The sequence below is a fragment of the Vigna radiata genome, chromosome 3, assembly GCF_000741045.1.
Source record: "Vigna radiata var. radiata cultivar VC1973A chromosome 3, Vradiata_ver6, whole genome shotgun sequence".
In the NCBI taxonomy this organism is placed as follows: Eukaryota; Viridiplantae; Streptophyta; class Magnoliopsida; order Fabales; family Fabaceae; genus Vigna; species Vigna radiata.
In genome coordinates, this window is record NC_028353.1 from 6802013 (window position 1) to 6813776 (window position 11764).

At 31.1% G+C, this 11764-nt stretch overlaps 1 protein-coding gene across 3 annotated transcripts; it reads left to right on the plus strand.

The window, feature by feature from the left end:
* The first annotated feature begins 164 nt into the window (after positions 1-164).
* On the plus strand, positions 165-9862 carry LOC106756746. Of its 3 annotated transcripts, none has more exons than XM_014639301.2 (13): positions 165-266; positions 903-1054; positions 1180-1298; positions 1601-1709; positions 1821-1860; positions 1981-2070; positions 2186-2285; positions 2381-2508; positions 3157-3259; positions 4181-4830; positions 4955-5137; positions 7862-8143; positions 9306-9862. In XM_014639301.2, exons 2-13 carry the CDS (start codon positions 913-915, stop codon positions 9676-9678), a joined length of 2319 nt encoding a protein of 772 aa, XP_014494787.2. In that variant the 5' UTR covers positions 165-266; positions 903-912; the 3' UTR covers positions 9679-9862. The 3 variants fall into 3 exon arrangements, with proteins under 3 accessions (XP_014494787.2, XP_022635018.1, XP_014494788.2); XM_022779297.1 differs by lacking the exon at positions 165-266 and adding an exon at positions 402-602; XM_014639302.2 differs by lacking the exon at positions 165-266 and having other exon boundaries at positions 653-1054.
* Positions 9863-11764: the final 1902 nt, after the last annotated feature.

Below are 11764 nucleotides of genomic sequence, written 5' to 3' on the forward strand. Positions count from 1 at the left end.
ATTTTTCATTAACTTATAAAAATGAATGTATAATTTCTTCATAATATATATATATATATATATATATATATATATATATATATATATATATATATATAATAAAATATTGCATAGTCATAAGCATGTGAAGATTAAGCAAGAAGAATAATGGTTATTAAGTAAAGTATTCTTCATATTATAAGCTTGGTCTGGTTTGGTTGTTCCAATGTCTGCTGGCCACCGCATGGGTGTTCTTACCTGAAACAACTCTGTCTCTTCTCTGTGTGGTTAGATTCACTGATTCTTGGTCGATGCAAATTTCAGATTTTTTTTTGGTATTAAGAAGCACAGCTTATCAACAGAATGTTTAGTGCAAGTGGGGTTTGTTTTTAATGAAATTTCCTTCTTGGATTGATATTAAAGCCTCTGTTCTAGCTATGAACTGGAAATGATTAGTACCTCTACACACGTGGTTTCATTAAATTTTGTCACCCGTTTCTTTTGGGGACCTGTGTATCCAGATTTTGCTGCCAAATGTCTCAGAATTTTCAATATTTTTCCGTTTTATTGGGACAACTTGGTAGCTAGACCACACTCACAGCTTCAAACGAACGTGTCTTAGAGTTAGTTATACACCTAAACACTCTCTTGGTCTTTTTTTTTTTTTCCTCCTTCTGTTAACATTAATGGGGCTAGTGGGAGATATCTTCTGGGACCGATTACTTGTTACAGTATGCTAATTTTGTTCTGTTTACGATGAGATGTGAAATCGAACTTAACCTGAATGGATGGCTAGATACTGTTTTTTACTCTCATCATTGGATTTCTATAATTATGGAGAATGTTCAGTTTAGAATCTTATAATTATAAATGGTTGTTTAGCACATGAGTTGCTGATAGAAGGCTGGTTCTTCTTTCCTTAGAGATAGAGAGATGGTGAAAAAAGGAAACATTGTGCAGTACAGGGAGAGGTTGGACAAGAGCCTCGCCTTACCTGATCTGACAGATGAACAGATACTCAAAACCCTTGTCAAAAGTCAACTCCAACGTTCTTGTTCAAAAGTGGAAATTGAAGGTAATAATAGCATTCCCTAGTTCGCTTTGAAGTATGTTGCCGAAAAGGTAATAGCTGACAGATGTTATTATTTTAGGTAGTTATTTTTATCTTCTTTTATTTGTTTATTCATCTGGTTTTTGCAGGATGTAATGAGAAATTAGTAGAAACCAAAACCAAGGAGATATATGACTTTCTTAGTATGTTGAGAAGTGCTTCTGGAGACAATAGTGCAGGATCTAGTACATCACGCTCTGATTGGAAAGTAAGCTATCGATGTCATGTTTTCTTCACCTTTCAATTGCTTATTTAAATCATCCCCGGTTGATTTATATCTTGAACCTTTGTATCTTATTCACATGAAAAACAGAGGCTCAACTCTTTCTTTGTATTCTGGTTTGAAATTTTACTTCCATAATTTATGTTGACATTTGATATAAACTTTTATTACATGAAATTTAAGGTGAAATGCTATACATATATTTTAGTTATTTTTCCTGATTGGTGACTTCTTTTCATAGAAATCAGGAATTTACATTGTCTGATCAACTTGTTTCTTTTAAACAGTTAAAACAGGATACTGAAGATTTTCGAGTTATGTATCGCGAAGGACCAGAGGGAACTCCCTTTCATACATTGCTAGTTGAAGGCTATGTGGATGGGCCTCTAGATCTCTGTGAGTCATGCAACGATGAGCCAAAATTTTTAGCATAACCCTTTTAATTAGTTTAAAAAGGGTCATGTTATGATCTTAACATGAGAAATTTAACCTTTGTTACATTAACAGCTTTGTGCCTTTCATGGGAGTCCTTCCTCTACAAGAAATGGTGAAAATCATATTGCAATACGTGCCTTTTGCATCTATTTGACATTATTTTTTTATAGCATAGAAGTTATTTGATTCTGTGTTGGGGTATATACCCTTTTCACAATTTCAATTTTTCCAGGTGGCCTCAGTTTACTATTCCCAGTTTCAAAGTTCTAGTATCTGAACGTTTGAAGAGGGTCCAGATTGGAGAACACATCTCACTTGTTAGGTTTGTCTTGGCCCCATCAATTTAGTAAATTTACATTGTAGTGTGTGTCACTGACCATGCTAAGTAAAAACCTTTATTTTTGAATGCTTATTATGCTGCTGATTGTGGAAGAAAGGATGAAGGTTCCATGGCCCCTATCTACAAGGGAAGCTATAGTGCATTATTATCTTTTTGAGTACTTTCAAGATGACTTAGTAGTTGTTCTTTTGAATACGGTACTCCCCTGGCCCCGTCTTTCTTTTTCTCTAGAAAGTTAGTTCTAAGACAGATCATCCGAGCTTCGAGAAATGCATGTTTAATTTGTTTTCAGGTCTCTGAGTCTACGAGCATTGACAATTTCAACATGGATGCAATTCCTGAGGCGAAGGATGTTGTGAGAATTGATTTACTGGGAGGCTATGCTATGCAAAAGGTGACATCAGAAAGAAGTTATTTTCGGTGAGTTTTAAGTCAGTACTAAAAACTTAGAAGTAGCCTGCCTGCACAAACATGAGTACAAGTATTGAATAGGGTATACACTAAGAATTGCTATAGTACCCGAGAAATCTAAGAGTTTTGGTATAATTGTTTTTAGGCCTATATAGTTAACTGAGCTTGCTCACAACAAGGGAGAGAAGGGGATAGTTTCTCTTACTAAAACTCTTCTTCACTTGAGTGGATTTGAGGGAGAGTGATTGAGTGGATTTGAGAGGATTTAAATATAATTTTTTTTTTGTTTATTTGAATGAATTTAGAAGTAAACGAGACTAGATTTGGAAGTAAAGTTCATGAGAATTAGTGGAAAATTTAATTTATGTGACAGATTAAAAGAATTTACTTCCAAATCCACTTTCGTTTACCTTCAAATTCACTAAAATAAACAACAACAAAAAATTACCTTCAAATCCTCTCAAATTCACTCAATCACTCTTCCTCAAATCCACTCAAGTGAACAAGGCCTTAATGTCATCATGATTACTATAATACCATTAGACTAATTCAACTTGCTTTGATTTACAAAGTAATTGTATTGCTTAATTTCCAACATGTGGTGAAAAATGAAAAAGGATTTTGGTTCCAAGGCTTAAATTGTGTTGAATTTTGTAGGATAATAGGAAATTTGGATATAAAGCTGGATTTTGTGCCTCCAACCCTCATAAATTTCATTTCAAGGCAGCTCATCGGCAGTGGTTTCAGACTTTATCAGAAGGTTGTGTATTCTTTTCAAATTTATTTGTTTCATTATTGAATGGTTACTTCGTTTCTATTTTCTGGCCTCTAATACGATAGGCAAATTCTTCTAAATATAAAGGAATAGTTAAAATGTAAGGCATCATTATGTTTTAAATTCTTTACAGAACATTAGCTTCATAAAATTTGTACTGTTATGCTTATTGTTTTCAATACTATTTGATATAAAAGAGAGTTTTTATCCCAAGGAAATCAGGGGAGAAAATATTAAAGAATAAATTTCACTAATTATTTATGAAATTTTGCAAAATTACACAAATTTCTCGTGCTTTTTTTATATCTATGTTAATTCTGTTAATTGTTTAAAAGCATTACACTAATATTCTTTATACCTTACACTGGCTCTTTTAATTATTTATAAAATTTTACTTCTTATACTTCTAAAGAAACAGAAAATTTTGCGTAATTTCACAAAACTTCTGAAATGGTTAATAGTATAGTTCACTAAGAATAAACTATAACATTCATACTCATTATAATATGGATTCATTAATTGTGTATTTAACCAGAATCTTGCTAACGATTCTCCCAGAAACTCTTGTTAAAGAAGTGTTTGACACACTCTATTAAACACTTCTTATTTCTTAAAAACGAAGAACCAAATAGTATATTTATGCTTTTAATGATAAATGTTTTTCTTTTCATTAAATAAATACTCTCTGATTTTGTTTTTTTAACTGGTGTTGTAAGGGAACTGTTAACATTTTCTTTGAGTTATCTAGGAGGGTTTACCCTGCTCATGATCTTACTGTAAAACTTTATTTGCAATAGCTAGTTAGAAGATTGGTTCCAGTTTATTTACCATTTTCTGCTTGCTCATGTATATAGAACATACTTGTTATTTTGTATTACATCAATTTCTCGAATTGTTATATTTTAGGCTGTTGCTTCGATGTTGGGCAACCATAAAGATAAAGACATCAGCAAGGCCTTGGAGGATCCATTGTATGTTAGAATACGCGAAGCTTTGGTAATTGGAGAAGAGCTTAAGCAAGATGCAAGCTTTGTTCCAGCTGAAGGACTTATTCAAAGTGAGCAAAATGGGGTAAAAGATAAAGATATATCCTGTGAGTATATGAGCAACCAACGTGCAGGTGGTGAAGAAGATGTAGAAGCAGGTTGTGAAGAGATTGTACGAGTTGAGGAAGATGTTAACAAGGTACTTGAAGTTCCATTTGAGGAAGGTGATTCATTGAGTGTGCTGATCAATGGTGAGATTGAAGCAGATAATGAAGAGATTGAGAAGGAAATGATCAGAGTGAGTGAGATTCCAACTGAGAAAAAGGACTCAGGGAGTGTACTGAAGGATAAGATGAATGGACATGTACGCTCAGATGTGAGAAGGGCTCTAGAAACAATAGAGAGGGTTATTTCAACGGTTAAGGAACATGGATTTCATTCTCGAATGCCTACTTCAAACTCTGCAAAACCTATTCCAGTATGTTTGAAAGAGGAGGATAGTGTCAAAGAATCAAGCAGCAATATACGAGAGGAAACTTCAGAAGAATCTGGGACGATACAAAGCTTAAGGTGATTTATTTTAGTAATGTTATCTAATGCTAGTTTACACTTTGAGAGGGAAATCATTTTTGTATTGGTTTGTTTATTTGACTATGTATTTAACCAATGTTCTTACTGTTTTTGGTTCCATAAGGCAGACAGAAATAAATCCAAACTTGAAGGAAGTTAACCATAAGAAAGTAGCACCAGCTTCAGCAGACCATAATCTTTCAAGACCAGTGGAAGTGAACCAGATTGATTCATATTCTTTGAAAAATGGGACAACAGTCCAAGATATAAGTTCAGAGGACATGAAAAAATCAACCAGGGAGATAAGGTATAGATACTGTTGTTTTATGAGTTAGCTAAAACCAGAAAAGTTTGATGTTTATTTACTGATAGAATGGTCCACCAATTATTACTATTGAGGCTGCTCAATCAATCTCTAAAGTTAAGTTTATTTAGAAATGTAAGAGTGGTTAATTAGAGATTAGGCAGACATATCTACAAGTACAAATGTATATTAGTATATAAATTAAACTATATATTTTTGTGAATTATACTCTTTTTTTGCCCTTATCTTATATTTTATTTATGGTCTTCACATTTTAGTTTCAGTCTCGAATTTTTTTAAACCAATAAGTTTCCACTACTGTACTTTTTTTAAAATGTCCAAATTTAGTTCTAAAGCTGACACCTTTTTTCTTTATTCAAAAGACTAAAATTTGTACTTTTTTTTTTAAATAGAGATGAAAACGGATTTTTTAAAATAAAAATAAACTTGCCGTAAGTTTGGTTTTGTTTTTGAAAATCACATTCAAAATATACAAAATGTAATGTTTTATTTTAACATTTAACCATCCCGCTCAAATTTTATAACTTATATGAACTTGTTGAGATAAACTTAAATTTTAGAGATTTATTATTTTATTAGGTTTTTATTATTTTATTAGGTTTGGATATAATAATATTTGGTTTGATTTGATAGAGATAAAATAAGGATGGGTAGTTATGATTTTCTGTTTATTTAGGTAAGATATTATTTTATGATAGGTTAAGGAGATTTTATTTTTAAGTCAGTTAATATTTTATTTTCAGATTTTATTTTTATTTTCATAATATTGTAAGTATCATGGTTATTTAAAGTCCTTCCCTTATCAATAAATAATAAGACTCAATTTTTGAAAAAATATAAAGGGAGGTTTTCCCAACAGTGATATCAGAGCTCTATGCTCTGAGTATCGAGAGAGAAAAGAGTCATTGATTTTTGTGAGAGAGATGACAAAGGTAGTCAATGGTATGAGTGTGCCACAATTGACGAGAAAAACCAATTATGATAATTGGTGCCTACATATGAAGGTTTGATATATGGTGGAAGAAGGGTACGTTGAACCTGATGTGGACGAAGATCAGACGGTGGCACAGATAACAACATTGAAGAAAACACGTGCAAGATGTGGACGAAGATCAGACGATGGCACAGATAGCAACATTGAAGAAAACACGTGCAAGAGATGGGTCAGCATTGTATTTACAATGCAGTAGATGAATCGGGATTCGAAAAAATAGCGAATGCCAAATCAGCAAAGGAAGCCTGAAAGATATTGGAGGTTGCGTATGAAGGTGACAACCGCGTTAGACAAGTCCGAATACAAGCTCTTAGAGGAGAGTTTGAACAGTTGATGATGGAGCCCAGAGAGCATATAACCGAGTACATAACTCGGGTGGAAAAGGTGGCCAACCAACTCGGCAAGAATGGAGATTGTGGGAAAAATTTTGAGATCTCTTACAAAAGATTTCGAAAGTATTGTGTGCATGAGGCTTTTAGAGATTTATTATTTTATCAGGTTTTTATTATTTTATTAGGTTTGAGTATAGTAATATTTGGTTTGATTTGATAGAGATAAAATAAGAATGAGTAGTTATGATTTTCTATTTATTTAAGTAAAATATTATTTTTATAATAGGTTAAAGAGATTTTATTTTCAAGTCAGTTAATATTTTATTTTTAGATTTTATTTTTATTTTCATAATATTGTAACAAGTATAAATGAATAATAAGATTCAATTTTGAAAAAAATATCTGAATATGTAAAGGGAGATTTTCCCAACATAAGTAAATCGATTGATGAACAATTTTATATTTGTCTAACAAAATCTCTGCTCAATTAGGTAAAGAAAAGTAAAGCGGACTACGATTTGATGCTTCTACTCAATAAAAAGTCTTACAAAAGCGTAATTTATAACTATACTATATTTGATATTTTAAAATTTTAAAAATATTATTCGATTATTGCATTAACGTTTTCTTTAAATAATTGTCATTTTATTTTGTAACAACTGTCTCGTATTATTTGTCAAGGAAACTGACCAAAATAATGGACGAAAAAAAAGTACAGATGAGTTTCTGTCATTTAACTGAGAAAATAAAATAGATGTGTTTAATGACATTTGGGTGTTAAGGATTATATATGTATATATAAAAGGATCGAAAATATTGATTTTAAAGTAAAAAAATATTACTTTAATTTTAAGATACTACTAACATTTAATCTTGTTAACTAGTTTATGTGAGGAACATTTTCAAGAAAAATATAGAAGAATATATTAAAAATCATAAAAAAACGTTTTTATGTATTCTGACGAAAATTATTTTTACTTCTAAGAAATAATCTAAGTAAGCAGTTAACATTTGCGAAAAACATATATAACTATTATAAATACTAATGTTGTAAAATATAAAAGATTAATATAATTCAGGACTAAAATTTCAAAACTGATAATAAAGTAATTTAATTAATTAATTCATTTTTGATTTATGATTTATTACTTTCTTTGATAAAATGTCTCAAAATAATTGAAATTCTAATCTATATTTTTCTTGAAACTGTTTGATGTTTTTAATTCAATGAAATATTAGTTTTTGTTTATTTTAATTTTACTTGTAAGTAAATTGCTTCAATATTTATAGTTACAACGAACAAAAAGTAATATATTTATAGAAAAAGTGGAATAGTTTTGGGAGGAGTATTTATAAATATAGGTTATGATAAATTGATAGAAGGCAGAACCCAAAACGCAGCGTTCGAAGTCGGAGTCTTGGGGAACAAGTTGCAAAGGCAACCATAAAGAAAGGGAATCTTGGTGCTCAAACTGTAAAGGCGAAAATGGGCTGGGTTTGGAGCGATGACAACAGCGACGATCTTCGACGCGATATCTCGTCGGAAGGGTGCTCCACCACGAGGGTCGTCAAAGCTCAATGCAGAACAGAGGAGGTCGAATCTGGAAAGTTCGTCAGAAAGTGCGAGAAAACAGAAGAGCTTCTCAGGAATTGCATCGGAAAGTAATGCTCTTTTCTGTCATCATCTTTGTCACTTATTATGAATATTTTTTTAATGATTTTTTACTATACTCTCAGATGTAACGACGTAGGAATTATGATTGATTGATTAGGTGTTAGGAAGAGCTTTGCTTCGAAAGTGAAAACCGTGAATCAGGAAAGGGGTTTTGATAGGTAGATTACTCACGTGGTGATAGATGCGGGGGGACATACTTGGGCTTATAGAAAATCTATACAAAATATTTGATGCTTTCGCAGTATTTGTATCTAAGATTGCGGTTGCGAAAACTTCCCGTGTTGTCTCTCATCTTGCACTACAAGTGAAAAAACATCGTGATGGGTAAAATAGGATCCTTGAAGAGGATTGGCCTTTGATATGTGGAATAGAGTCATTCAAACCCATCAAGAATTTCATGGCATACTCCATATGAGAATATTCAAGCCAAGGTTGAATACGTCCACAGTAGCATGAGTGGGCAAGTTTTGTATTCACTTAACCCCTCTGATAGAGACTTAAATATTGCAAAATGCTGAGAGCACTAGCTCACATAGAGAATTCACTGTTCGAGATTCACCAGTGCACACTTTAATTGAAAAATTCGTGGACCATTTTGTACTTGGAATCTCACTTCCAGGCCAAAAATAATTCGGTAGAGGGTGAATATATCATAATTTATGTGATATCGTTTGAAATGGATTTGAAGAGCCAAGAAGCAGCAATGCTATTATTTCGTTGCCATGAAAGAAGTGTATTGTCTTTAATCGATATAAATAATACTAATGACCATTCTTTGCCCCACATCATCATATCCTACTTCTCTCCGACTTATTTCTTATCATCTATCTGCATTAATGCAAAACCAGGTGAAAAATAGCTTTGTATAGTAAATGGGTTGTAGGTGGGTGAGACATGCGATGTAATGATCATACTGGTTTTTAAAATCTAGTTTGTGTAGTCTTTTTAAGCTTAAATTAGATTGAATAGTTTTTATATCATGCGATAAACCAGAGATATTAGGTGAGTTTGCACACTCACAAACACATAGAGGTTAATTGATTTCAGTTTTTACTATTTGGGCATTGTATTATTTGGGAATATTACTCTCGGAGTCTCTTCAAAAGGTGACTGAAACTTTTATCTTATGTTTACCTTCACATTTTGCAGGCCTGTTGAAGTATTGCAATCTAACAAAGAGTATACCGAAGAGGATATAACAGACGAGGTACTTAAAGGAAGGTCTGTTCCATCTAGCTCATCAGACCGTGGTGTGTTTGACTTCCCAGGGCTACGAAATGATATCGAAGTCATGGAACGTAACCTTTTCCATGGTCTTAGTCGTTTCCTGGAATCAGCTGAAGAAATGACGAATGACTTTTTTGATGTTTTTGGTAAGTCTCCAAGGATCTTCGATGCAGAGTCGTCTTCACCCTCTGTGAAGCGAGAGATCCCTATTGCAAGTCGCCCAGAAGCTTATCCTAAAACCCAGCAGAAGGAATCAGGAGATACTGATTATGTTTCAGTCGCTCAAGATGTTTAAACTTTGAACGTCGACATCTGGACCACAACCAAGACCTGTAATAACATTTTTCTCTGCATCTTTGGATCTGTTTAACTTGTTTTATTTTGTTTTAAGCTGTGACACATGGAACGTATGACCAATTTGTTATCTTTTCACTCAAATATAGCCAATACGAATGAAAACAAATCCAGTTTTAGACAAAGTTATGATTGTTAAAATAAAATTAGTAATTAAAGAATAACTTTCCAATTAGATACATACTTAAATGTTTGATTTGAAAGGTGCAGTACTATATATGTTATAGTGCCAATTTAAATCATTCTATTCGATAGTTATATATTTTAAAGTAATCTTTATGAATGTCATGTAAATGATATTCATTGCTTTAAAATCAATTTAAGTTAAATATTTTCCAACGTAATTAACTTATTATATATTTTTAATTAAAAATATTTCACACTAAAATATGTCCGAGATTAAATTTGCTGTAAGTCAAAAACATTATTTAATTTCATAGACTCGTGCAGCATGATCCATCCCTCGAAGTGGTAGTGGCTTTGCTTTCATCGCATCATTGACGCCATTTTTGTGTCTCCGAAGACTAAGACCATAACAGTTGGGTCGGTCTATGATGGTAGTTAGTGCGGCACCAATTTATCCTCTTTCTTTTCTGTTAATCAAATTAAACTGTTCATTATTCTTAAGCCATTGTTTCTAGAAATGGAAGTATTCAACTATGAGTTCATTATTTGTTTTCAATATTGATTTAATCACCAAATTAAATATATGAAGTCTACTCTACTTACTAATGCTGAATGGGTCACTTGCACAAGTAGATCAGATGGATTTGTCAAACTCTCTATCACTACTATATTTGAATTCATCAAATTGAACAATGAGGACCAAATCAATTTTTTACATTTTCTTACCAACTGATAACTATTACACATATTGTATGACTATAAAGAAATGTTAAAATTCTCAAACTTAAAACGGGAAGATTTAATTAACAAAGATGATTTTATACACTGATCATATAAATATTGAAATAACAAGTATTGACAATTAAAATTTTATACTAAAATATTAAAAAAATAATTCAATTAATAAAATACTTTTAACAGTAACATGTAAATATTGAGTGTTTAATGTTATGTAAAGAAATTAAAACCCATCAACAGAAAATTAAGAAAAATAAAAATATTCTTTAGTTGAATAACCCACGAAAAAATATTTTGACATTAGAATTTAAAAGTCTTTTGATACCAAGCAAGAAAGACTATCAAAAATATATTCAAAAGTTATCCCATTTTTAAGAATGAAAACTTAAAGGTATTATTACACAAGGGTGATTACTGTAATCATGTTTGATAGCATATAATGTTTTGTATTAAAATTCCAGTCCAGCTTATTACATAGTTATCTATCTCTTAATAAAATACTACTTGTCTATAAGCTTCTAAACTTATCTATACAAACAAAAAAAGGCACTTAAAATAATAAAGAGGAATTATTTATTCTTCCGGTTATGTTAAATGGTAAAATCTTTTTAATCTTAAAATAAATATCTCTCTCATGCGCTTTAGTGAAATGATACTCACATATCTTATATTTTTAAACATACACTCACATTTTCTTTCATGTTTTTAATAATTAACACTTACTCATCTCATGCTTCAATAAAATAAAATTTACTCTCTTAATTTATTTTTGAATATTTTTAATTTACACTTTAAAAATGATTTAATTTTTATATTTTAAAATTTTAGAATTTTTAAATTTCATTTAAACTTTAGGAAAAAAAAATTAAATTTTAGATAAAATAAAACATTAATTTTAAGATTAGGAAAAACAACAATGTTTTAACATAACTTCTGATAAAATAACTGCAATTTCTCCAAATAATATTGACTTAAAATGAAAAGAAGAAGAAGAAGCACACATTAAAAGACAAGAATACCGGCTATGGCCGGAGGATTGGGTCTATAAGTTTTTTCTTTTTTTTTTTTAAAAATTTTCCCAATCTCTAGGTATTTTAATTTATCATTTTTAATGTCCTTATTTCAATACATTTTCATCTATAGAAATTGAACACAATTATTTA

Coding starts and splice junctions, on each gene's coding strand:
- LOC106756746 (XM_014639301.2), top strand. CDS start 913: ATGGTGAAAAAAGGAAACATTGTGCAGTACAGGGAGAGGTTGGACAAG. Junction 1,710..1,820: donor GGATGGGCCTCTAGATCTCT/GTGAGTCATGCA, acceptor TTACATTAACAG/CTTTGTGCCTTTCATGGGAG. Junction 3,260..4,180: donor GTTTCAGACTTTATCAGAAG/GTTGTGTATTCT, acceptor GTTATATTTTAG/GCTGTTGCTTCGATGTTGGG.